The sequence below is a fragment of the Anolis carolinensis genome, chromosome 1, assembly GCF_035594765.1.
Source record: "Anolis carolinensis isolate JA03-04 chromosome 1, rAnoCar3.1.pri, whole genome shotgun sequence".
In the NCBI taxonomy this organism is placed as follows: domain Eukaryota; kingdom Metazoa; phylum Chordata; class Lepidosauria; order Squamata; family Dactyloidae; genus Anolis; species Anolis carolinensis.
In genome coordinates, this window is record NC_085841.1 from 155,974,089 (window position 1) to 156,001,603 (window position 27,515).

General features: G+C 43.3%; 1 protein-coding gene across 3 annotated transcripts; it reads right to left on the minus strand.

Moving 5' to 3' along the window:
* Window positions 1–2,222: 2,222 nt before the first annotated feature.
* Window positions 2,223–27,507, minus strand: cenpq (centromere protein Q). 3 transcript variants are annotated; one of them, XM_008116796.3, is made up of 9 exons: window positions 27,362–27,507; window positions 23,732–23,868; window positions 21,490–21,538; window positions 18,702–18,795; window positions 18,169–18,237; window positions 4,557–4,686; window positions 3,832–3,951; window positions 3,502–3,594; window positions 2,223–2,846 (listed from the first exon to the last, which is right to left on the minus strand). In XM_008116796.3, the coding sequence occupies exons 2-9, from the start codon at window positions 23,819–23,821 to the stop codon at window positions 2,730–2,732; spliced, it is 762 nt and encodes a 253-aa protein (XP_008115003.1). In that variant the 5' UTR covers window positions 23,822–23,868; window positions 27,362–27,507; the 3' UTR covers window positions 2,223–2,729. The 3 variants fall into 3 exon arrangements, with proteins under 3 accessions (XP_008115003.1, XP_003215373.1, XP_008114996.1); XM_003215325.4 differs by having other exon boundaries at window positions 3,517–3,594; window positions 18,702–18,798; XM_008116789.3 differs by having other exon boundaries at window positions 18,702–18,798.
* Window positions 27,508–27,515: the final 8 nt, after the last annotated feature.

A 27,515-nucleotide genomic window follows, 5' to 3' on the forward strand; every position in this document is an offset into this window, starting at 1 on the left:
TTCTTCATCATCATCATCATCATCATCATCATCATCAATATTAACATTAAGGCTGGGTGGCCATCTATCAGGCCGCTTTGCTTGTGCTTTTGGTGCACAAAGGCAGATGGGGGTTGGACTAAATGACCCAAGGGGCGTAGTGGATTAAAGCCTTGTGATTTGAAGGTTGGGTCCCTCTATCAGCTCCAGCTCCATGCGGGGACATGAGAGGAGCCTCCCACAAGCATGGTAAAACATCAAAACATCCGGGTGTCCCCTGGGCAACGTCCTTGCAGACGGCCAATTCTCTCACACCAGAAGCGACTTACAGTTTCTCAAGTCGCTCCTGACATGGAAAATAATAATAATAATAATAATAATAATAATAATAATAATAATAATAATTAACATTGAGGCTTTATTTGGTCCCGTTTTGTTTTGTTTTTTACTTCAAAATAAGACATATACAGTGTACTTAGGAAAACTACAGTCCGGCCCTCCAACAGCCTGAGGGACCGTGAACTGGCCCCGTTTAAAAAGTTTGGGGACCCCTGATTTAAAGATTCATTTACCATCTACTGTTCAGCAGCAGAGAATTCCTTATCTCTGTTTGGCAGGTAAAACTCCCCACGCCCTCAGAAAACCTGATCTTTATAATCTTAAATATTTCTTCTTTTATCTTCTTTTTGATGTTGTACAATCTTAAGGTAAAGGTTTCCCCTGACATTAAGTCCAGTCATGTCAGCCCCGGGGGGGTTGGTGCTCATCTCCATTTCTAAGCCGGGTTGTGGCGCAGCTGGCTAGTAACCAGCTGCAATAAATCACTACTGACCGAGAGGTCATGAGTTCAAAGCCCGGGGCGGGTTAAGCCCCCGACCATTAAATAGCCCGGCTTGCTGTTGACCTAAGCAGCCCCGAAAGACAGTTGCATCTGTCAAGTAGGGAAATTTAGGTACACTTTATGCGGGAGGCTAATTTAACTAATTTACAACACCATAAAACTGCCAGCAAAACACGAGGAAAGGAATGAGGAAGTACAACCACTCGTGGACGGTGAAGCAACAGCTCCCCCTGTGGTCGGAATCGTGAAGCTGGAAAAATGTTAAATGCCTGTGTCTGTCTATACTGTATGTTGTTTGTCTGTTGGCATTGAATGTTTGCCATATATGTGTTCATTGTAATCTGCCTGAGTCCCCTTCGGGGTGAGAAGGGCGGAATATAAATACTGTAAATAAATAAATAAATAAGCCGAAGAGCCGGCATTGTCCATAGACACCTCCAGTCATGTAGCCGGTATGACTGCATGGAGCGCCGCTACCTTCCCGCCGGAGCAGTACCTATTGATCTACTCACATTTGCATATTTTCGAACTGCTAAGTTGGTACAAATCTTAGTAAATATTAATGATTTTATATCCGTAGGATTATTTTCTTCTCCACAACTGAGAAGCGATATTTTAATATGGATATGTTGTTGTTGCCACAAGAGCTCATCAATCTTTCAATCAAATTTCAGTAATTTAAAAGAAAACAAAGCTTGCCTTAATTAAGGAGGTTCCTAATCATTATTTTATGATGATTTACAAAATCATGGGAAGGGAAGACTCTTAGAGATTGGCCAGCATAATGCTGAGGCAAATATGCAGGCAGGCAAAGGTGGTGGTCAAAGCCATTTGTATTTTTCTGTATCCACTCCTCTCTTAAGAAAGTTGTATGAGACAAATATTGGCATATGGATAATCCTTTTGCTTTCCTCTATTTCTAGAAGTCTTTAGGAGTGGAGGGCGAAAGGGAGAAATATGTCAAGAGATAGGCGCATCAAGCCAAACTTGACTGCAACCACCTTCCATCTGGAAACCAATGAACTCACTGTGGAAGAACATGCAGATCAAGAATAGGTCTCTACGGTCACCTATGGCCCCACCACCAAGACTCTACAGTTGGAAGGCAATCATACTCAGACATGAGGGATCGCCAATACTGACGAGAAGACTTTAGTTAGCTTTAAAATTGCCAGATTTTTGGCAAGTTTGATGGCATATCGAAATAGCTAATTGCTAGGTCAGGGTGACACTGTGAGGTTGAATGTATGTCAGACCATGAGGTAGTGTCTAAGCAGCAGGAATAATGCAACACAATGATGCAACACAATAAGTGATTGACTGGGTTTTGCATAAATGTGGAACCATTTATACCGAATATGCTAGCATGTTACAGAAAAGATTGCTTGGTATGACAAACAAATATCAGGAAGACTTTATTAATAACTACTCAAACCTGAACAATAGGGATTAGACACCAAAACAACTGAAGTACAAATATCTCAGACTGGACAATCTGAATAGCAGTTTGAGTAAGCTAGGACATAGAACTTAGTGGAAACATATTCAAATAGATTTGGTGTGGTAGTGGGGTTTTAAAAAATCATCTAGAAAAATAAAGTTTATGAAATGAAGTTTTCAGCTATATATTTCTGATCTTCACAAGAAATAATGTGCAGCTGAAACCTTCATTTCATAAACTTTGAGGCACAGGCTAGTTCATTTTAATATAGCTCCATGGAATATAGTATGGAAATATAAATGCACAATCTGAAAATATAGGCAATAATAAATGAAGCATCATAATCATATTCTGAAAAGAAATAATTTCTTACACATATTTAAGGGAGATGAAAGCAATAAGAGATACAGCTTATGTCGCTGTTCTTCACTAGGCAACATCCAGGAATGATTGATTTCATTCAGAAGTTCACATTTCATACACTTGCTCCAGAAACATTGACAGAGTCTTCATTTCATCTGATTGCTGAATAGTATTTAAGTCGTGAAGAAGATTTGGTTGGTTTCTAACCTTCAAAAGCTCATTCTATAGAATATGAAAAGATTCAATGTTTAATATGGCATGAGAACATAAGATTATCACACAAACATTCAAAGCACTTTCCAGAAAAGGTCTGAAAGCTAAAGTCTGTAAGGATTTCAAGATGACAAAAAGAGTACATCAAGACTCAGTAACAATTATAATTTCAATAATTCCAGGATTATCTAGAGCAGTGATTCCCAAAGTGGGCGCTACCGCCCCCTGGTGGCTGTAGCAATCCAGGGGAGTGGTGATGGCCACAGATACATATATCTTTCTGTTTAATTGCTATTTAAAAAATTTAAAAAATAATTTCCAGGGTGTTGAGTAATGTTTTTTCTGGAAAGGGAGCAGTAGGCCAAATAAGTTTGGGAACCACTGATCTAGATATACCAGCTGCAGGGGAAGCGAACTGGAGTGTGTTGTTGTCCTCCTGTACAGCTCTCCAGAGACAGTTACTTGGACACTGTATAAACTAAAAGTCTTATCTGATTTAGCACATATAATCTCCTCCAACTTCCCCCTATTCTCAGGAAAGGTGAAGTGAAAGGTGTTTGTTTCCACTGTGACATGAAGAGAAAAACGTCTGGCAAGAAGAAATATCAAGAGCTTGATATTCATTGCTGGAATGTTCTTGATATTTCCTGACATATTACATTACCTGACATCTGCTCACCTGAAGAATGGGTGCTTTTGTACAATCCTCAAAGATATCAGGAAGAAAAAGGTCATATTTACCATCTCTCTGGAATAACTGTGGAGAAAGGAGTAACGTTTAGCATACCTAGAAACAGAACTCTACCTTCTCCCTATATCCTTACTCTGAAATATAGCCTGCAATATATAAATATTTTTCCTGCATATTCTTTACAAATCACGAATGACAAACCAAATAGCAAGTAGTTCACCCTCTTCCTGAATCCATGTAAAAGTGAAATAAATCCAATTCTAACCCACACAAAATCTGAAAACAAAACTATCTCCACGATACCTTGTTTGATGCTGCTTCCTCTGCTGCCAAGTCACCTTTCAATTTCTGTACTTTGTTCTGGAAAGTTTTAATATTATTATCATTCAGCTCTGTGGCTTGCAAAACTTTATCCAACTCTTTCTGTATTAAAAACAAAGAAGTTAAAGAATTTAATGAAAGCAAAGTATTATCCATGTGGTGAACATTGTGCCTGCATTAGCTAAAATCGTGCTGTTACAAGCAGATCATAAAGCTAAAATATTTCCAGTCCTTCCAGTTAACCCTTCTTCAGAATAGACTGAGGCCACAAGCTGCAACAATTTGTTTGAGATATAGTTCATAGCATATAAATTGATTAAAGAAAGGGGTAACATAAAACACTGTATAATTTCAGAAGTAAGTACCAATTTTGTGATTTAAACAAATTATTTTGATTGATCATTTGGGCTGATTCTTACTTTAGCTTTCTCCTTTCTTGCTTTGTGGAATGAAATGAAAAGTCATTCTACTTCTCAGTATGCAGCATTTCTTATCATTAGTATCAAACATTATTTAATCACCGTGATTTCAGGGGAAACGAAATAAGAACTTTCCCTGTACATTTCTTAAAGCAACAGTTGTGATATGAAAAATTGCAAATAGAATTTAACTGATGAATTACATCTCTTCTTACTCATGGAACTGATTACTCCTTTACTATTCACTCTTGAATGGAGTGCCATAAAATACTCCCTTCTCTTCCTCACCTGCAACTCTTCCGAATCATCTTCAATGGCAACAGTCTTTTTCTTTTCCTCTGCTAGAATTGTATGCACCTTCCCCCAACTGTTCAGTTTTCTTACTGGAACTTGTATGGTCTCGAAACTGTTGAGAAGTCTTGAGGAAAGTAATAAAAGAACATTATTATTTTGTTAAAGTAGAAAACAGGATTAATTCCAACTTATGAAATTCTAAGAGATCAGTCCTAGCATAGATTTATTTCAGGTTGCCACCTTAACGAAGATTTCTTTACGCATTTATCTTTATAATATTTACATAATGCAAACTTCTCAAGGAGCTAGTGAGGGGGACATGGTTTTAAAAAGAGAATTTTCAAAGATACTTCCAATGACTTTAAGTCCCATATGTTTCGACTGAACTAAGTTGCAAAAGGCCTATGTTTGAGAAAGGCCTGCGCTTGAGAGAAAATTCTGTTTAGGAAAAGAGTAGTTCCAGAGAAAAAGAAGTTACTTTCAATAATAACAATACATCATGTCAGAACCAGTTACCCACTACTCCCTAGGATTCCAATAGGGTTTTGAACCTATACTTGCAACAAGTGGAAGATAAGTAGGTGCTGAGATCAGGGTCAATAACATGAAAAGCACCATTGTCTAAAGAGTCACATGTTGTTACAGCATAGAAAACCAATGGAATTGCAATGGAAGTCCTTCCTCACCCTCTCCACAGAAAAGGGGCCTCCTGCTTTTGACTTTGTGTCAGGATCCCCAATCCTTGTCATCTCTGGTCAGCTGACAAAGAACAGATGCCAGCCATAAAAGCAGGCCGGCCATGAAACATCAATTACCCTCTGGTATGTGAGAGTCCCTATATATACGGCACAAAAGAAGGTTCTGGCGTTCGGTACAATAAAACTTGTTGGAATCTACCCGCGTGTGTCTTGGTGCTTTCTTTGGAAGACGGACCCACAGCACAACTGGGAGAAGAGAACCCAACAATTTGTATCGAACCACCTACTTTCTCTAGCTCCTACCTACAGCAACATGGAGGGAGGAGAGAGAGAGAACCAATTCGAATATTCCCGGGGAGAAGAAGCAAGCGCTGACGGAGAAACGAGGGAGGAACCCCACAGCCTCTCGGAGGAAGCAAGCTCCGATGGAGGGGAGAGGGAAGAATCCCACACCCCCGTGGACGCAGCCACTTCCCCCCCAACCATGACCACACAATGGAGGGTCACGCCAGCGGGGCCGGAGAGGCCGCACAGAGCCGAGCCAGCCACCGCCTGGGAGCTTGGCAACCCCCACCCGACGGAGAGTCAAGGAATGCAGGAGATGAGGCAAGAAATAGCACAACTGCGGGAGATGGTCCATTCCCTGATCCTGGCACAACAGGGCAGCCCCAGGGGGCAGAACGCCAGCTCCGTCCTCCCAGCGGCCGCTCCTTCCCCTCCGGTAACCTCCCCCGGCCTCTCCGCGGCAGCCCCTTCCCCCTACAGACAAAGGACTGGGGCAGAGGGGGGGCAGCGAGGCCGGCACTACAGAGAGGAGAGGAAGTTGCAAGTCACCTTTGATGGGGACCCAGAGAAACTGCCTTTCTTTTTGATGAGAGTGGCTACCTTCATGAGCAAGTGGGAAGGCTCTTTCCCAAGCGAAATGGACAAGGTCCAACATGTGGCCGACCACTTCGAAGGAGCAGCCTCCGAATGGCTCCTGGCGCTGTACGACATGAGGGCACCGGAGCTCAACAACTTGGATGCCTTCATGGGGGCACTGAGATCCCGCTTTGAAGACCGCCTGCGCAAGCAAAAAGCCAGGGCGAAACTCAGGAGCCTGAAGCAAGGCGCCCGCTCCGTCCAGGACTTTGCCTTGGAATTCAGACGGCTGGCCTTCCTGCTCCCTGAGTGGAACGAAGCCTATAGGATTGAAGTGTTCAAGGAGGGCTTGAGGCCAGACCTGGTGGAATGGGTGCTGGCCAGGGAGAAGCCGGGCATCTTGGACAGATGGGTGGAAGCGGCTGGCGAGGGGGAGGTGCTGAAGGAGGAAATCAAAAACTTCTGCCAAAAACAAACCCCCTCAGCCGGAAGCACTGCGGGCAGAAGCCGTGCCCCTTCGAGGAACAGGGACAGGTTTGATCCGGCTGAAAAGGATCGGAGGTGGAAGATGGGCCTGTGCCTACGGTGTGGAGGTGAGGGGCATTTGGCCACCTCCTGCCCAGGAGGCGGGAAGAAACCTGCAGGACGCAGGACAGGAGAAGGCCAGCCCAAGGCCAACCTCAACCCAGGGAAGAAGACCAGCGCAACAGCACTGGCAACAAAGCAGCAGAAACGGCCGGAGACCCCCTGCGACGGACCCCAAGATGCCTCCTCTGGCAGCGAACAGCTCTCGGGAAACGAGGTTTGCCTGGATTAAAGCGCGCCGGCGTCCAGGCAGAAGGAAGGAGGCGCGCTGGAGCAGCAGAGACTGGCAGTGAATCCTCCCCGCCCCAGGCAGCACGGAAGCGACGCCCCAAGACTGTGGTGAGTGGCACAGAATCCCCCTTCTGGCTGAAGGTGCAGCTGAGCAAAAGAGGGACTGGGACAGACTCGCCCATGCGGGCAATCCTGGACTCAGGCTGCACAAAATCCATAATAAAGCCTGAGGTCGCGCTTGGGATGGGGTTGGCCAAAGTGAAGCTTCGCTCACCAATAACCTTTGTGTAGATGGATGGGAGCGAAATGAAGGGGGGGCTCTGTAAATACAGGACTGAACAAGTATTGTTGCGGGTGGGAGACCATTGGGAGGCCATCCAGTTCATAATTGCGCCCACGGCCCGCTACAAATTGGTCCTAGGCTTGGATTGGCTGAAACGACACAACCCCATGGTGAAATGGAGGGAGGGGGACATCAGTTTCACAGACCCAGCTTGCAAGGACCACTTACGGGACCTAAAGGCAAGCGAGAGGGGAGGAGCCGATGAGGGATGCAACACACTCACTCTTTGCCCACCGGAGGGGGGGGGAAGAGGGGGCTCCGAAGACCCAGAGCAGATGGCAGGAAGCGCTGAGTCAAAGAACAACACACACACCGCAACAGGAGAACACGAAGGGGGGAGGGAAGACCCCAAGCAAATGGCACAAGGCGCAGCCCAGGAAGGGGGGCCAAAGAGTAACACAAACACCTCAACAGGAGAACAGGAAGGGGGGAGGGAAGACCCAGAGCAAATGGCAGGAAGCACAGCCCAGGTCGGGAGGCCAAAGAGGAACACAAACACCTCAACAAGAGAACAGGAAGGGGGGAGGGACGACCCCGAACACATGGCAGGAAGCCCAGCTCACCCACTGGCGGGAGGGGGCGACACACTCACCTCTCAAACACTGGGGGATGAGGCAGGGTGCCCCCGGATACCAGCAGAATATGCAGACTTAGCAGAGGCCTTTGATGACAAGGAGAGTGACAAACTCCCTCCCCATCGAGATACAGACTGTGCCATTGAGATCTTGCCCAACTCCCCCATGCCCAAACAAAGAACCTACCCCATGACTACCAAAGAAAGGGTTGCTCTGAAAGAATTCCTAGACAAGAACTTGGCCAGGGGCTTTATTCGCCCTTCCATGTCACCCTTGGGTGCGCCAGTCTTTTTCAGGGAAAAGAAAGATCACTCACTGAGGCTGGTCACCGATTATAGACACCTAAACGCAATCAGCGCCACACAGTCATATCCCCTCCCTTTGATTAAGGACATGCTGGCGCAACTTAGCACCGGTAAGATCTTTACCAAACTGGACCTGAAGGAAGCTTTTCATTGTGTGAGAATTCGAGCAGGGGATGAATATAAGACAGCCATAAACACTGTCTATGGAAAGTATGAATTTTAATTTTGAATTTTGGTTTAAAATCCGGATCTGCAGTCTTCCAAAATCTCATTAACGAAGTGCTCAGGGAACACCTAGGTAAAGGTGTCCTCTGTTATTTGGATGATGTCCTCATCATTTCTAATGACCTTGAATCTCATGTCCCCCTAGTACGACAAGTACTAAAAAAACTGCTGGCCAACCAATTGTATGTCAAGCTGCCCAAGTGTGCATTCCACAAAGACAAACTAGACTACTTGGGTTACCGCATCTCCATCCAGGGCATTGAGATGGACCCCAGCAAAGTGCAGGCAGTACTGGGCTGGGAGCCCCCCAGGACACGGAGGCACCTACAAAGCTTCCTGGGATTTGCAAATTTCTACAGGCATTTCATACCCAACTTTGCCCAGGTAGCCCTGCCCCTCACTGACATGCTCAAAACGAAGAAAAAGGGAGGGGGAGGTCAATCAGATGCCAAGCCCAAACCAAGCGCAAAACTGCCCTGGAACAGGGAGGCCCAGGAGGCCTTTGAAATGCTAAAATCTCTCATGAGTTCGGAGCCGATCCTGAAACACCCAGACACCCAACACCCCTTTGTCATACAAGTAGATGCCAGTGACGCAGCCACGGGGGCAGTGTTACTCCAGAAGGATGACAAGGGCATTTTGCGCCTCCCGAAAGTTCAACACAACAGAGTCACACTGGCCCATCTGGGAAAAGGAAGCTGCCGCAGTCAAATTTGCCTTAGAAGCCTGGAGGCACCTTTTGGAAGGAGCCCCTCACAAATTTGTAGTGTACACGGATCACAGAAACCTAGAAGCACTCCAAACACCACGCAAAATGACCCCAAAGCAACTGAGGTGGGCCAAATTCTTTGCCCGATTTGACTTTGAGCTAAAGTACCTGCCTGGAAAGGAAAACTTCCTAGTGGACGCCTTATCCAGGTTGCCGCAGTACCACGCAGATAAACAACACACAATGGGGACAATCTTTTCCAACACCCAGCTGGGAATGGGGGTGGTCATGAGGAGCAGAGCGAACAAAGAGGGGACAGGTCCAGAGGCCACCCCTCCCCCAGAGAAGGACATCAGGGACCCCTGGCTCAGGGAACACTATCAGGAATTAGATTATAAGGACGGGGTGTGGCTGAAAGGCAGCAGAACGTATGTCCCCGAGGACCAAAGGAAGCTGGTCCTTCACGATCATCATGACAACAAAACAGCAGGGCACTTTGGATTTGTAAAAACTCTGCATTTAGTGCGGAGGAAATATTGGTGGCCTCTCATGAGAAAGGATGTGAAGGCGTATGTTCACCAATGCCCAGTCTGTGCCACAGTGAAAGGGGGAGGGGGCAAACCATCAGGGCTCCTCAGGCCCCTAGAAACCCCAGCAGCCCCCTGGGAACACATCAGCATGGATTTCATTGTAGACCTGCCCCCCAGCAACGGGAAGACCGTGATTTGGGTAGTAGTGGACCTCTTCTCCAAGCAGGCACATTTCATCCCATGCAGGAGCATGCCCAATGCAGAGCAATTGGCGCAAATGTTCATTGAACACTGCTATAAGCACCATGGGGCTCCCTCGAAGGTCATTTCAGACCGGGGCTCCGTATTTGTGTCCAGATTTTGGAAAGCGTTTCTACGCCAATTAGGGGCCAAGCAAGCCCTCAGCACGGCATACCACCCCCTGACTGACGGGCAAACAGAGAGGGTCAACCAGGTGCTGGAACAATACCTGAGATGTTACACCAACTACCAACAGGATAATTGGTCAAAATTTTTGGCCTATGCCCAGGTGGCTTACAACAATTCGGTACATTCCAGCACAGGGCACTCCCCATTCGAGATAGTTTACGGCCGTAACCTCCGCACGCTGCCAACCCCAGAGGTCATCCAGTCTGACCCAGTCCCCTTTGCAGAATGGATGGCGAGAATTAAGGATGCATGGCCTGTCATCACACAGGCGCTGGAAGAGGCCAAGGCAGCTTACAAACACCAAGCGGACAAACACAGGAGGCCAGATTGGGACCTCAAGCCAGGGCAACAGGTCTACCTCTCCACCAAATACCTCAAGGGAAGGCAGCCAACCAAGAAGTTGGCAGCCAAATACATTGGCCCCTTCATGGTCAAAAGGCTAGTCAATGAAGTCAGTGCAGAACTAGAACTTCCCCAGTCCTACAGGATGATTCACCCCGTTTTCCACTTCAGTCTCCTCAAACCAGCTACCGAGAGCTCCCAGTGGCACCCAGTCAAGCCCCCGCCTCCACCCATCATGATAGGGGGCAACCAACACTATGAGGTGGCAGAAATATTAGACTCCAGAGTCAGGAAAAACACTCTCCAATATTTCGTCAGGTGGAAGCATTTTCCCCTCAGTGAATCAGAATGGGTCAGGGATGCTGACATAAATGCACCCACACTCAAGAGCTTTCACGCTCAAAACCCACACAAACCTCCACACAAGGGAGGAGGGCGGTTTTTGGGGGGGCGTGATGTCAGGATCCCCAATCCTTGTCATCTCTGGTCAGCTGACAAAGAACAGATGCCAGCCATAAAAGCAGGCCGGCCATAAAACATCAATTACCCTCTGGTATGTGAGAGTCCCTATATATACGGCACAAAAGAAGGTTCTGGCGTTCGGTACAATAAAACTTGTTGGAATCTACCCGCGTGTGTCTTGGTGCTTTCTTTGGAAGACGGACCCACAGCACAACTGGGAGAAGAGACCCCACACTTTGGATTAAGATGGCGTAGTGGACTAAGTGACTTGAAGGTTGGGTTGCTGACCTGAAAGCTGCCAGGTTCGAATCCCACCTGGGGAGAGTGTGGATGAGCTCCCTCTATCAGCTCCAGCTCCATGCGGGGACATGAGAGAAGCCTCCCACGAGGATGGTAAAAACATCAAAACATCTGGGCGTCCCCTGGGCAACGTCCTTGCAGACGGCCAATTCTCTTACTCCAGAAGTGACTCAAGTTGCTCTTGACACAAAAAAAAAACACCAAAAAAACATCTTTTACATCTTTGCCCCTTCACTAGAACAGGCATGGGCATACTCCGGTCCCACCAGGTGTTTTGGACTTCAACACTCACAATTCCTAACAGTTGGTAAGCCAGCTGGGATTTCTGGGAGTTGAAGTCCAAAACACTTGGAGGGCCAAAGTTTACCCATGCCTGACCTAGAATATGCTGAATAGACATCTTCCTCTGCCCCCCCCCCCGCCCCCCAGGAGGATCTCCTTGCAATCGGCAACCTGAAGCCCATCAATCAGGTAGGGATAGATTATCAGTGTTTGCAATGACCATCACACACTTTGTGAACATCCTTGGGGCTGTGGAGAAGCCAAAGGGGAGGGCACAAGAATTAGTAATATTTGTGTCCAATGGAAAGGGCAAGGAATTTCTGATGATCTGATCAAATGGCAACATGGAAGCATGCATCCTTCAAATTTAACATGGTGAACTACTGGCTTCTTTTTAAGTGGGAAAATAAACTTGATGGTGACTGTCATGGCACAAGGAGGCAAGCATCACCTGCTGCCCTGTTCTAAGATTCTAAAGGGGTGGAGCTTTGCCTTGGCTCCTGCCAACCTGGAAATGGCAGTTTTTTTTGTCAGTTAGATTTTGTCAGTTGGTGAAGCACTAGAAGGAAGAGTGGAAGCTAAAAGGAGCACAGAAATTCACGTCATGTCGGAACTGTATTCAGATTAGATTAAAAGGCCATAGAATACAGCAATAGAGAAAGTCACGACAACATTGTATTAAAGTCACCTCAAAGCTACAAAGAATCCAGTCATGACAAGACTTTGTACTGTGTGGCATTATCCATCCAGAACTGCATAGATATCTTTCCTCTCAAGGGACTTTATAGTGGCAACAAGAGGAAAAGAAATCAATTTTGTCTATTAATAAAATATTTTGATTTACCAAATCCAGTCTCCGGTCTGTCCTTCGTGCTATGGTGCCTTCCAGTTCTTTTAGTTAAGCATGGAGGCAGAACCATGACCATTCGAAACCGCCTTGCTTTGACAAAGCAGGTTACACTGCTTAATGCTCTAGGTGCACTACAATTAGTCAAAGGCCACTGTCGCGCTTTTCAACCCAAACAAACATTGAGAAGAATGCCCCTCTTCTGAGTCCTTCACGTTTCCCAGCGTGGCCGGCTGGAGTGCTGGCAGAAAAATGAGCCTGACCTCATCTCCCAGGCTCCTCTGCTGCCGCCTGCCCTCACTCTATTTCCCTGACTGCAGGAGCAGAGGCAGCCAGAGCAACATGGCAGGCAGGAAGCAAGGGGCCCACCGGCGCCGGTAGGAAAGGCTTCACTCTCCCCAGGGCTTGCAAGGGGGAGAAAGGCCACTTAATTATTAAAATAATGTTTAGATATTAAAATAAAAATAGTGCCTCTACTTCACGGTTTTTCACTTATCGCAGGCAGTCCTGGAACATAACCCCCACGATAAGTGAGGGAACACTATTAGTTAATTCTTGTGTAATTTCTTCTATAGCTGATCCATGTGGTTGACTACAAAAACATTGTCAACACATTTTCTTTTCTTAATTAGAAATCTATCGAGTTTAGTGGTAATTACTGCAACACAATCAACAAATTTTGCAAATTAACAGTACCGGCGCTTGAACAGCAGCAGTTTAACTTCTGCAATGATTAACCCTCTCTGGAAGTTTTTAAATAGAAGCTGGATGATCACCCAGGGGTACTTTGACTGTGTCTTCCTGCTTGACTGTAGGGGGTTTGACTGGATGCCCTTTGAGGGTCTCTTTTACTTTCTCTCTTTTCCCACCATGAGTCCCTCTTATGAGCCCATATTTGCCTTAATTCTCCTCCTCTTCTTTTTCCTCCTTCTCCTCCCCCTCCCCAGCTGTGGATGGAGCCGATACCATCAAAGACAAGGCGGAGAGTCAAGGACGACAAGGAGGAAGAGGATAGTGGGGCCTTGGGCTGCAGCTATTCCTCCCGCTGCGGCCACCCCCTCCTCCAGGAATGGTCAACACACTTCTTCAAAGTGGCTGCCAGACAGCCTTTGCTTGCGGGGGCAGAGAAGGGGGGAGCTTTTTTCACACGACACAGCTGTGGACACATAGTTTGGAAATGTCTGACCGAAACAATTATCGCCTGACATCAATATATGAAGAGGTTATTGAGTCGGTCATTAAAGAATCTTTAATCATAGAAAGGAATACCATACTCAAGTCAACACAGGTTTCTCAATTACCAGATGTGGCAAACAAACCTTGTCTTTTTTTGATAGTTACAAGTTTTGCAGATTAAGAAGTTGCTGTGGATTTAGCATATCTAAATTTCAGTAAGGCCTTTGACAAGGTCCCCCATGATATTCTCACAAAAAAGCTAGCAAAATCTGAGAAAAACAATGTTACTCTTAGGTGAACTGGAAATTGGTTGACTGGTTGAACCCAATGGCTTCTCCTCTTAATCCTGGAGAGAAGTGACGTGTGTGTGTGTGTGTGTGGGGGGGGGGGGGGGTTGCAGGGTTCTGTCCTGGGCCCAGTGCTATTCAACATCTTTATCAATGACTTGGATGATGGAATAGAAGGCATTGTTTTTATCTTCCAGGTTGGATTAGAGCTAGACAGAGTGGGACTACGGTATTACTTCCCTGTTCAAAAACCTCCAAAGGAGGAAACTCCCCCCACACTTCAAGGCAGCATATTCAATGCTGAAAACCATCAGGAAGTTCTTCATGGAATCTCCTTTCCTGAAATTTTAACCCATTGCTCTGTGTCCTATTTTCTCCAGAGCAGCAGAAAACAAGTCGTTGTCCCCTTTTCAAATATTTAAAAATGGCTATCATGTCCACTCTCTGCCTTTTTTTCTCTAAGTTAAACATACCCACTTCACTCATCTTTTCCTTATAAGGCTTGGTTTCCAAATCTTTGATCACTTTGGTCACCCTTCTGTGGCCACATTCCACCTTCTCCATATTCTTCTTGAATTGTTGTGCCCTGTACTGGACAAATTTTCCAGGTGAGGTCTGACTAATGTAGAAAAGAATGGGGACCACTATTTTCCTCAATACTATACTTCTATTGATCTAGCCTAGAATCGCATTGGCTTTTTTAGCTGCTGCATCACATTGTTGACTAATGTTCAGCTTGTGATCTATTAAGACTTCTAAATCTCTTTCACATGTACAGTTTTCAAGCCGGATGTCACCCATTCTATATTTGTGCATTTTATTTTTTATTGCCTAAGTGTAGTACCATACATTTCTCCCTGTTGACATTCATTTTGTTGGTTTTTGGCCCATGACACTGTTAACTACAAACTCCCACCAGTCCCTGCCAACCTTGTCAACAATAAACTAATATAGCAATTGTGCTTCAGTGACTGAGTGGGGCCAGATTTCCAATATATCAAATACAGAGAATGGGACTTATGACAAACTGCATTTATTCAATGAATTGAAAAGTCTACAAAGAATGCTTTTTTCACTTTTAACAGAGATTCTTTCATTTATAATACCCAGAGAAAAGCAGAGTCGGCATTTCAGGGGCATATTCTCAGGACAGCAGACACCATCATCAAGGACACTGTATTTTTGGGAGACTACAGCAATCTAAACTAAACCCTCAACCTGGTATAAACTTGCAGTAAGAGTTCCATAATTTAAGCACTTACATGCAAAATCTTAAAGTGAGGGACAGCATTTAAAATCTCTCTGAACATGTAAACATATTTTTCTTGTTGCAAACTGTTAAATTTGATATGCTGTTGAACTATTCCTTGCCCAGCCCATTTTATAGATGGCCATGTTAATTCTGTAATCTTATTTATTTATTTACAGTATTTCTACCCTGGCTTTCTCAACCCCGGAGGGGACTGAAGGCGGCTTTACACGTAGGCAACTATTCAATACCTTAACAATGTACAATTAAAACAAACACTTTAAAATATACTCTATATACTCGCGTATAAGCCTAGTTTTTCAGCCCTTTTTTAGTGCTGAAAAAGCTCCCCTCGGCTTATACTCGAGTGAGGGTCCTGGCCAGCTTATACTTGAGTATATAGGTATTCAGAGTTGGACAGTCTTATCTTATTAAAGTCTTATTATTATCTTAAATTACAGTTTTATATAAATATTCAAAAACATTTAACCCACTGATGCCTCAAATAATGCAATTTTATTAATATCTTTTTTTTTGGAAATTGACCCGTAGCTGCTGCATTTCCCACTCTCGTCTTATACTTGAGTCAATAAATTTTCCCAGTTTTTGTGGTAAAATTAGGTGCCTCAGCTTATATTCGGGTTGGCTTATACTCAAGTATCTATGGTAATTATAAAATACATTAAAATATTTAAAACAATACCATACTATTAAACCATACTAGCCAAGGTCATAGTCTGGGCCGTTCCAATAATCGTTGCCCGTAATTCCATGTTTTTCAATTGCACAAGTTCTCCAAAGGCTTGAACAAAAAGCCATGTTTTCACTTTCTTATGGAAATCAGGAGCGAGGGGGCTGATCTAATACCCCTAGGGAGGGAATTCCACAGCCGAGGGGCCACCACTGAGAAGGCCCTATCTCTTGTCCCCACCAGTCGCACCTATGAAGTAGGCAGGACTGAGAGTAGGGCCTCCGCAGACGATCTTAAACTCTGAGATGGTTCATAGGGGGAGATCCGTTCAGACAGGTAAGCTGGGTCAGAACGGTTGGCCATTGGTATGCTGAACCTCTACTGATGGAGCTACAATGACATGAGCTTTTAATATTGTTATTTTTATTTAACACAATTTTGGCTTTTTATGATGCTTTCAGTTTTTGTTAAATTAGGTTGTGTTATATTATTGAATGTGTTTTCTTATGTATTGTCTGGTCTTCCCATTCGGCAATTGAATGTTTGCCTATAGGTTGGAAACCGCCGAGTTGGAACAAGGGAAATTTCAATCTAGCATTAAACAGGCAATAATGAGGCCTATCTTTAAAAAGGCATCCCTTGATTCCTCTATTCTTAACAACTACAGACCAATTTCCAACCTCCCTTTTCTGGGCAAGGTTCTGGAGCGGGTGCTTGCTTCTCAGCTCCAGGGATTCTTGAATGACACTGATTTTCTAGACCATTCCGGTCTGGTTTCGGGCCTGGACACAGTACTGAGACGGCTTTGTTGCCTTAGTGGATGACCTCCACAGAGAGCTAGACAGGGCGAGTGTGTCCCTGCTGGTTCTCCTGGACATTTCAGCGGCTTTTGATACCATCGACCATGGTATCCTTCTGGGTCGGTTCTCAAGGATGGGTCTTGGGGGCACAGCTCCGCAGTGGCTCCATTCCTTCCTAGAGGGCCGTTCCCAGTTGGTGAAGCTGGGGGACATCTGCTCGGACCCCTGGCCATTGACTTGTGGGGTCCCGCAAGGTTCTATTATGTCCCCCATGCTTTTTAACAGCTACATGAAACTGCTGGGAGAGGTCCTCCGGAGTTTTGGAGTTCAGTGCCATCTCTAAGCAGATGACACTCAACTCTACTACTCTTTTCCACCAAAATCCAAGGAAGCCTCTCAGATTCTGGACCAGTGCCTGGCCCCTGTGATGGCCTGGATGAGGGCGAACAAGCTAAAGCTTAATCCTGACAAGTCAGAGGTCCTCCAGGTCAGTTGCACGTCGGATCAGGGTATAGGGTGACAACCTGTGCTTGACGGGTTGCACTCCCCCTGAAGACACAGGTCCGCAGTCTGGGGGTCCTCCTGGACTCAGCGCTGACGGTTGATACACCGGAAACTGCAATTAGTCCATCGATCAGCAGCCAGATTGCTAACCGGAGTGACTTACAGGGAGTGGTTAACCCGCCTGTTTAAGGAGCTCCATTGATGCCATTAATTTTCCGGTCCCAATTCAAGGTGCAGGTAATCATCTACAAAGCCCTAAACGGTTCGGGACCCACCTATCTTCGTGACCACCTTTCCCCCTACAAGCCTGCACAATCTCTTCGATCTTCTGGGAAAGCTCTCCTCTTGTTTCCACCTCCATCACAGGCACGGTCTGTTGGAACAAGAGAGGACCTTCTCTGTGCTGGCCCCTCAGCTTTGGAATTCCCTCTCCAGGGAGATTAGACCAGCACCAACCTTGGCTGCCTTTAGAAAACAGTTAAAAACATGGTTTTTCCAGTGTGCCTTCGAATAATTAACCCCATGACAGATCCCTCCTAAAGAAATACTACTTTTCTGCACTTTATTTTGTCCTTGTATTGGAAATAACTTCCTACTCCACCCCAAATTCTCCTAGAGAACTCTTCGGCACTTTGTCCAGGCACTTTATTAAATGGTCTTACAACTATATACCTTCGCTTTTGACTTAACCGCCCCCCATTTTAACTATTAGTGGTGATGTTTGCTTTACATCATTTTACTATTTTACTTTACTGTTATTGTGTTATACTGTATTATTGTGTTTTTAATCTGTTTTATTTTATCTGCTTTGTTGATATTGTTTACTTATGTTTTTAATTTTGTTCATGTTTTGTTTTGTGAGCTTAGCCCCATGTTAGCCACCCCAAGTCCCTTTGGGGAGATGGAGGTGGGACAGAAAAATATTATTATTATTATGAATCCCATTATTATTATTATTATTAATTTTCAAACAACTCTAGAGAAAAGCTTGTTGGGGGTGGGGTGGGGAGGATGACATGGGGAGTGAGCTGGATGTCCTGGTATTTGGAAATCATTAAGCCTGCAATTTAATTTTTTAAACCAAGGATTCACATTCACTGAACACAATCACAATTACAGCTACAACATACTCAGAATTATGTTGCTGAAATATCCGCTATCCAGTAAGTATTTACCTTTTCTTGAGAAGATTTAAATGCTTTCTGATTTCATTGTGGTTCTGTGTAGTTTTATACAAAACAGATCTGAAAGAGGAGAGAGTATAATTTACTGAATTTCTTATTACATGCACTTTTAAAAATATTGCTGCTGTTAGAAATATCACAGGAGCATCTTGCCTTCCTGTCATCTAGTCAATACAAAAACATGATTCAGTGGTCAAATAAAACGAAATCTTGTGATGAAAGACAACTCATGTCTCCACAAAATAGCAACAATGATATATAAATATTAAGAACATTACAGATTAATTCTATCAGGTTTTTTAAAATTCTGTAATGTTTCCTTGTTATTGGCAACTGATGAGATATAATGGTTTGAGTGCTAATCACTGTTTTAAGTCAGCATTTATGTTAACTAAATCATTCATAAGATTTTTTTTACTGCTTAAGGTATTTTTAGTTAGCTTTGGATAAACATATTTGTCCACATAGGTGAAACTGTCCTTGGGAAACAAATATAATAGTACTCAGAACACTTCAATACTTACGTTATTAACCAATGAATTGTAGCTTCAAGATGTTCTCTAGAACTCGTTGGGAGCAGCTGCTGTTTTTCTTGTGGGTTTGGATTCACTTCCAATACTTCTATGTTCAGCAAAAATATTTATTATTCAGGAAGGTTTATAAAGGAGGAAGTTTTCAAGATCAAGTCAGAAGGTGCTGTTGTTTTAGCTATATGACTTGGTTTTAAATTGGTTGAGGGTTTTTTTTATTTTTAATGCTGTTCATGTTTAATTATAAGGTTTATATATTTTTAGGTTTTAAATTCTATTGCCTTGGTTTTGTGGTGAGTCGCTTTGAGTCTCTTTTTTCAAGAGATAAAGCAGGCTACAAATAATAACAGTAATAAATATTTTGCTGTAAACTACATGTGTGAAGGCAGAAAAATGTCCTCAAACAATTTTTTAAAAAATGCTTTGTAAATGGTAAATTAACAGCTCCTTTCCAATAAAATCTATTAACCAAGTACTCAATTTTACTCTAAATCATTACTTTTTATTTTTAATACCTCCTAAATGTAAGACAAACTAGAACATGGGAACTCAGCATTAATATAGTGTTCCCTCATTTATCGCTGGGGTTAGGTTCCAGGACCACCCGCAATACGTGAAAATCTGCGAAGTAGGGACACTATATTTATTTCAATATTTATACATTATTTTAGTAGTTATACACTATTTTAAGTCTTTATCAACCAATAGTGTGTTGATAAATCGCCTCCTTCTCCTCTCCCCTTGGCTTCTCCTTCCTCCCTTCCTTGGGCTGTAAATTGTAATTTTTTATGATTTATAATTGTCTTTTAGAGTTTATTGCAAAACCGCGAAACAGCGAATCCGTGAAAAGTGAACTGCGAAATAGTGAGGGAACACTGTATATTCTTGTCAATAGTGAAGGAGACATTTATGGATAAATTAACTACTTTTTGCTAAGCAAGGAATCATGTGGCCTTTTTATTGAAAACTAGATCCCTATCTCCCCCACTTTAATTTATTTACTAGAGCCAGGCATAATGCTTACAGAAAAAATAGAAAAAAGCAATTCCTAGGGTAACATATATCCTTTTCAACAGACAAAAATGGGCCTTATGATGAGTCCCAACTTGTTATACTCCATTAGCAAAGAGCCATCTATAGATGAGATTTACTAAAGCAGTTGTTGTGCCTCGAAAGGAAGAGCGGGTGGATGAAAGACATTTTATGCTGGATCATGTATTGGAAAGTCTCCTACCAAGGCGTCAAAATGTTTTTGTTAAGCTTATAAGATCTGGAGAAGGTTGATGCATATTATACAATTAGTGGTTCAAAGAAGCAGAGGAGGGGCATTTGGGGGACATAAAAGGAAGCAGCAGTTACTGAGAAATATTTGAATATTAATTTTATTAAATTCAATGTAGTGTATCAATCTGTACATTACAGAAAAAACAAATAATGGTTAATAGTGAGTTAACAACAATGTGAGATTCAATGTGACTTGGAAACCAAAGACAAAGGTTTCAAAGTCAGTTTTTGAAATTTGGAATAGAGACATAAGTCAAGATGATATATTTGGGGTATAAGAATTTTAAAAGAATGTTGAAGTTAAGGCACTTGCTGGTGACTTGATGATAGTTTCAGAAGGCCCTCTGTAGGGTATAGAAATGTTAATGGGAAAATCAAAATAGTTTGGTGAGCTGGTAGGTTTTAAAATACAATCAAAACACAAAGATGTTGATGAAAATATGAAAACGGAGGATCAAATAAATTTGATGGACAAACCTGATTTTAAAAATTGAGAAAAAAGGCAAATACTTATTCTGATACAATCAGCTGAGAATGTACAGAGGTATGTAAGGTTTTAGTGAGGTATGACTCCTACTTTTTTGCATGTCAGGAGCAACTTGAGAAACTGCAAGTCGCTTCTGGTGTGAGAGAATTGGTCGCTTGCAAGGACTTTGCCCAGATATTTTAATGTTTTACCATTCTTGTGGGAGGCTTCTCTCATGTCCCCACATGGAGAGCTGGAACTGACAGAGGAGCTCACCTGTGCTCTCTCCAGATTAGAACCAGTCACCTTCAAGTCAGCAGTCCTGCTGGCACAAGGGTTTAACCCATTGCGCCACTGGGGGGCTCCATGAGTCTTTATGGCAGCTAGGGACATCTCTCACTATCGCAACATACTTCTTGGGCAAGATAGAGCCTTTAACGGTGGATGACTCCACCCAACGGAGGCTTTCTCCCATAGGTGCCAGGAAGGGGAAGGAAAATACACATAAAGGAAAAGTGAAATGAAGGGGTTTTGTCAATAATAAGGGGAATGGTGAAGGTGATGAATGTGAAAAACAAAAAGAAGAATTAAGATGGAAATAAACAGGAAGGAATGAAAGGTGGATTAGTAAAAGAGACCATCAGTCTTTAACTATGGGAGGGGAAAACCTGTGGTAGATGAAATCAGAGAACTAATGTTAATACTTTCCAAAGAAAATAGTGTGATTTCTTGTCTTGGGCAGCAGAAGGAGTTAACCATAAATGGCTCCTTCTCCTCCAAGAAAACAACCTTCTAAGGTGGGAGGGTGGGCATGTGTATCTCACAGGATGCACATGGCCTACTCAAGACTGTTTTTGCACTATGCCACCTCCAAAACTGGCATAGGGTAGACAAACATGCCCCCCCCCCACAGAAGATTCCAGTGGCACAATGGCCATTTAGGCCCAGGAACTTTCAGTTTTAGGGGGAAAGGAAGACTTCCTTTCCCAAAGACTTCCAAAAATAATATAAAAATACAAAGACACTTAATACCTGTTGGACACTTTGCTCTCTTCTTTTTGTTCTCCACTGCTTCTGCATCCTGCCATAGAGAAGACAGAACGTTTTAAAGTTCTTTAACTGCAGCAGTGCAACTTTAATCTGAATTATAATCCATATAAGACAAGTTACACAGACACTTAGGGGCACTAATGAAAAGTCTAAACGTCATCTTAGCCATTTCATGGTTGTGATCCCCCTAGTTTTCTTTTTATCTTACCTTTCTGGTGTTCTATTTCGGTTGTAACTTCTTTTCTTCTCAACAGTTATCTAGGCAAGGCACCTAACTCAGTTCTACCACATCAGATCTGGACCAGGGAATTACCTGCCTAACCTATTTTATTCCTCATCCACTGTCTAATCAGAAGTTTTATCTTGAGTGGATGGTGCAGGAAGGCTACAGAAACACTTTCAGTGCCAGGTTGCAGCAAACAATTGAAGAGACCTTGAGCTGGGAACTAATGAGATGCTACTCTATCAGTTTCTACTATAGCTATGCGAGCCAGGCAAGGGAAATAGCACCTGCTCCCAGAAACTCTTACTGAACATGTGAGAACAACCAAACAAAAAAGGGGGTAAGGGTTTCACCTCACCATTTTCGCCCAGCATATAATAAAAACAAATATGTAAGTGATCTGGCCATCAAAAATCATAATAAAAGTAGAAGCTGGTGAAAAAAATAATCCCAGGACGCATTTAGTTTCTAGAAGGTTAAAAACATTTTAGTTTACTTATGGATGGCTTCCTCCACTTATTTATTTTGGTTGCTTTGATTCAGTATTTTTTCATGGCAATGGGTTGAACTAGATGGTCCCTGTGACCTCTTCCAACTTTGATTCTATGATTTTGCATATTTTGCTGATTCTAAATAAATTTTGCAGCTAAAGGCTATTAGAAATTGTGGGAATTGAAGTACAAAACACCTGGAGGGACGAAGCTTGCCCATGGCTGTTTTAAGTGTACGTTTTTCTAAGTTCTGTGGGGCGTCGTCCAAACTAATAGAGTAAAAGTCTGCAGTATGTCACCCGTAGCTACTACATCTTTACATTAAACTGGCATTTTGTCATAGTTACTTCAATGGGTTGCTCAGACCTCAAAATGGAGAAGCTGAGACAAAATTGATATCTACTTGCCTGGGATATGCTCCACTTCAATTAAAAGAACTTGATTGTGGATAGATACAAGGAGGCTGTATTCTAAGTGACCACAGCCATTCTATTGTGTCCCTTCAGGGAGAGAGAGTAGAATATAAATAAAGTATTACTACTACTACTACTACTACTGTTGTTGTTGTTGTTGTTGTTATTTGAGGCCACCAAAACTCGGATCAGTAAAAGTGGTATAAGTCCATCAGTTCTCAGGTTGAAGGGAATGCAACTTCTATAATCCCCACTCACTTCAAGACAATTACCAGGAAATATTAGATTCCAACTAAGACTGAAAGAAAAATGTCACATCACCAGAAATATTCAAACTGGATCCTGAAGTCTTGGTAAGCAATGAGGTGTGTATGTGCAAAAACCATGCCTCTAATTACTAGTGGTTTCTTGTATCTCTCCCACTGCAGTGCAACAAGTCAAGGGCATCTAAGGATTAACCAGGCCTTCCTTTCTTAGGAGTGAGCAGTATCGGCACACTGGAGATAAAGGGCAAACATATGCTATGTAAAAACAGAGATTTTGGTGTCAAACAACCCTACAGGCTACTATTTCTTTCTGTATATCACCAGAAGCAGCCACATGATTCCATCTGTGCTCTTTTCTCCTTTATGCTTCAAACTGGAGTTTTGTAGTTTTAAAATGTTTTCATAGACACCTATGAAACATTAATGCTGTGTTATACAGGAATACAGTGTCAAGGGGAAATAACATCCTTTGTTCTGCTATCTATTATGCAGCTTCCCAGGACACAAGAATTCTGTTGGAACAAGGCCAAGAAGTATAGTTAATGATAATGATAATTTTTTATTCATTTCCCACCTCTCATTTCGGCTCAAGGCGGGGCACAACACAACTAATTAAATACATCTATAAAATCACATATTAAAACATAGTTAAAATGCAACCATGTTAGTGTTCCTGAGGCTCATTTAGTTTGTGCAATTTGGGCCACAACATGCTTTTATCACTCATGTGAATTCTCCATGAATAGGGAAAAGAAACTCTTACTTTCAGTTACAAAATTTTATTTTCTGAAGCTTCTCCCTTGGCTTCACTTTTCATTTAAAGATACTTACTTCTCTTTCTTGTTTTCTCTTTTGTTGTCTCCCCTTTGATCCTTTTTTTATTCTGGGAGGTTCTAGTTGCGATTTATATTTTCTCACCATCACAGTTCCTCTTGTTTTGTCAAAAGAACAATCATGGAATTTCAAGACTTTGAAAATAAAGAGGCAAAACATGCAGAAATAATCATTTTAAATGTCACAGTAGGATGAACTAAATGGCATCCTAAGATGTAAACAGATGGCCATTCAGCCTGTTTAAAAACCTCCAAAAGAGCGGTACTGTTCCATTATCCAGGTGGACTCCAAAAGGGGGGCTAGACAGAGAAGGATAATCTAATTAATTGGGGAGGGGTAGTTGAAGGAGGAAAATAATCTCCTCTGGTTTTGCTGGTTATTCTCTCTTTCCCCTTCCTATTCCATGAATGAGGGTTGTTTCCACAACGGGGACATGGGTGGAAGGAATAGCAGGGGGAAATGGTTTTAATCCTTCGACCCCCCCCCCCCAAAAAAAACAATAGACTGCCCTTCTCAGTCTAGGCCCCCTTTTTGCTTCCACTTGGATAATGGAACAGTACTGAAGGAGCTTCCACCACACTCTGAGGCAGAGACTTCCACAGCTGAACAGCTCTTACGGTCAAGAAGTTCATCCTAATAATCAGATGGAATCTCCTTTCCTATAGTTTGAACCCATTTTTCTGACTCTTGATTTCCAAGGTGGCAGAAAACAAACCTGCATTGAATTTTGTCATTATTATGTTGTAAACCGCTTTGAGTCCCCCCAGGAGTGAGAACAGTTGTATATAAATACAGTAAATGAATAAAATAAACATAAATAAGCTGTTAAAACATTACACATAGACCAACAATCATAATCCAGAAGCCGTTCCAATCACATTGCCATTCATGTTGTAGCTGCATATAGCCCTGTGCTACTCTCCAAACGCTTGGTCCCATAGCCAGGTTTTAACTTGTTTTCTAAAGGATAGGAGGGAGGGGCCGATCTAAATGTTAGGAATCCCTTTTCCTAACATTGGAACCCATTGCTCTGTGTCCTAGGGTGCATCTAGACCAGGCATGGGCAAATTCCGGCCATCTGAGTGTTTTGGACTTCAACTTCCATAATCCCTAACAGGCTGGAGGGCCGAGGTTTCCCCATTCTGGTCTACACTGTAGAATGAATGCAATTTGGCACCATTTGAAACTGCTATGGCTCAATGCTAAGGGATCCGAGGCATTTTATGACTTCCCCTCATCTATATATATAAAAGGGTAATGAAATTTCGGCCTAGGACAAAACAACAAAACTACACATCCCAGAAACACTAAACTTGGCAGCACAACCCCTCATCCATGCCTCTACGTTCATACAACAAAAAGAAAAGAAAAATAAAGTCCTAATTAGAGGGAGAGGAATAATTGTTTTTATCCAATTGCTGCCAGTTAGAAGGCTAAACTCTGCCCACTTGGTCTCCTAGCAACCAAATCAGCCCAGGGGACAGGCAGAGTTAGGCCTCACTTAGGCCTCTTCCACACTGCTTATAAAATACAGATTATCAGATTTTAACTGGATTAGATGGCAGTGCGGACTCAAGGCCCTTCCACACAGCTATATAACCCATTTATAATCTTATATTATCTGCTTGGAACTGGATTATCTTCAGTCCACACTGCCATATAATCCACTTCAGTGTGCATTTTATCCAGCTGTGTAGAAGGGGCCTCATATCATCCAGTTCTAAGCAGATAATATAAGATTATAAATATACAGTAGAGTCTCACTTATCCAACATAAACAGGCCGGCACCTTTACCTTAACTACCACCAATTCCTCAATACTTTATTTCTCATACCACCATACTTCGCCACAGCAACGCGTGGCCGGGCACAGCTAGTATCTTTATACATGGCTATCATGTCTCCTCTAAGCCTTCTCTTCTGCAGGCTAAACATGCCCAGCTCTTTAAGCCGCTCCTCATAGTGCTTGTTCTTCAGACCCTTGATCATTTGAGTCGCCTTTCTCTGGATACATTCCAGCTTGTCAGCATCTCCCTTCAACTGCAGTACCCAGAACTGGAAACAGTATTCCAAGAGTGGTCTGACCAAGGCAGAACAGAGGGGTAGCATGACTTTCTGTAGTCACTCGAGGAAGGGAGGACGACATTAAGTAGAATCATAGTGTTAGAGGGGACCCCCAAAGGACATCCAGTCCAACCAAGGAGCTCAGTTGGTGATATACGAATCTCCAGCAAATGGTCCTTAGATAATACGTTAACTTTATCATCTATTCATGATTTTCAAGGCAGTGCCATCACCCCAAGATTCCTCCCCCTCTGTATCTCCCTGAGGAGGGGCTTCTGGGAGTTGTGGTCCAACCCAAGAAAGGATACAGATTCAGAGTTGCAAAGCAATCCTGGCGAGGTAGGATGGGACAAGGCCCCTTCCAAGTTTAGGAATCGTTGATTTTATAGCCCAAATTCTTCATGAATCCTCAAATGCCTATGAAACTAGATGGCTATCTGTTGGGAAGGCTTGGATTGAGCTTTTCCTGCAAAGGCATAAACAGGGTTGGACTGGATGGTCCTTGGGATCTCATCCAATTGTATGAATCTATGATTAGGGAGAATGGCCTTATGGTAATTGCTGTTCAACAAACAGGGAGTCCACTGTAGTTCCCTTCCTTCTCTGGAGGCCTTTAAGTAGATGCTGGATGGATACCTCCAAGGTCATGTGGCCGGCATGACTGCATGGAGCACCATTACCTTTCTGCAGGAGTGGTACCTATTGATCTACTCGCATTTGCATGTTTTTGAACTGCTAGGTGATGGAATATATTGATTTGGATTTGTAATTTTATGTCTGTTTTTAATAGAATTGTTTTGGTTCTGTCATATGATGTTGTTTATTATGTTTACTATGTTTAACTTTGTTGCATGGTGTTTTTTGACAATTGAATGTTTTTTTTTAATGTTCATGTTGGAAACCACCCTGGGTCCTCTCGAGATGGAATGGTATATAGTTTTATTATTATTATTATAGGTTGGCAGAAGCTGGGGCTAACAGCAGGAGCTCACCCCACTTCCCGGATTCAAACCTTTTGGTCACCAAGTTCAGCAGCTTAGCGGTTTAACCCACTGCACCACCTTTTAATTTAAAAAGTCAAACTACTAGCAATCATATTTGCAGTAAAAACTGAACAAGAAGTTTATGGCCTTGGAAAATGGTGAAACAAGTGTTTCAACAGAAAGGAGAAAACCATGGAAATGAACAAAATCTGGCTATCAGTATTTTAAAAAAAACTACAGAATCAGGACAGTAAATAAAGAACAACACTCAGAAGGCAGGGGAATTCCAGTTAGGGCCAGTTAACACCTCCCAACAAAAGATTTCCCCAGGCAGGAAGCAGCCAAGCTTTGAAGCTGCAAGGATATTCAATGCTAATCAAGGCGGCCAATTGCAACCTGAGGCCTCAGCACTCTTTGGCAGAAGTGGAAAGCCTTGTAGAATGGCAATTTGCGGGATTCCACAACACTGAGGCAGGGCAGTGGTTTCAAACAGCCGTGCTCCTCGCCTTTCACCCGCTTCTGGCCTGACGGCGATGACTCTCCACACGAGAGGAGCCTGCGACGGGTTCGTTTTACTTACTTTAAAGGAGATGCGCCTTACTGAACCGAGCCTCGTTCAAACCGTTCTCCTTCGCGCCATCGCTCACTGTTCGAAAAAGATTCCCGCGGGCGCAGAGTGCATGCGCACGCTATTCAGTGCGCCTGCGCGTGGGGGAAAGACTAAAGGACGCCAG

Bases quoted from the DNA above. Each gene is read 5' to 3' on its own strand.
- cenpq (XM_008116789.3), bottom strand. From the start codon at position 23,821: ATGGTGAGAAAATATAAATCGCAACTAGAACCTCCCAGAATAAAAAAA. The intron at 3,952-4,556 runs GTGAGGAAGAGA...TTTTTAATACAG, and splicing joins ATGATTCGGAAGAGTTGCAG to AAAGAGTTGGATAAAGTTTT. The intron at 2,847-3,501 runs GTAATGTAATAT...CATATTCTATAG, and splicing joins TTCAGGTGAGCAGATGTCAG to AATGAGCTTTTGAAGGTTAG.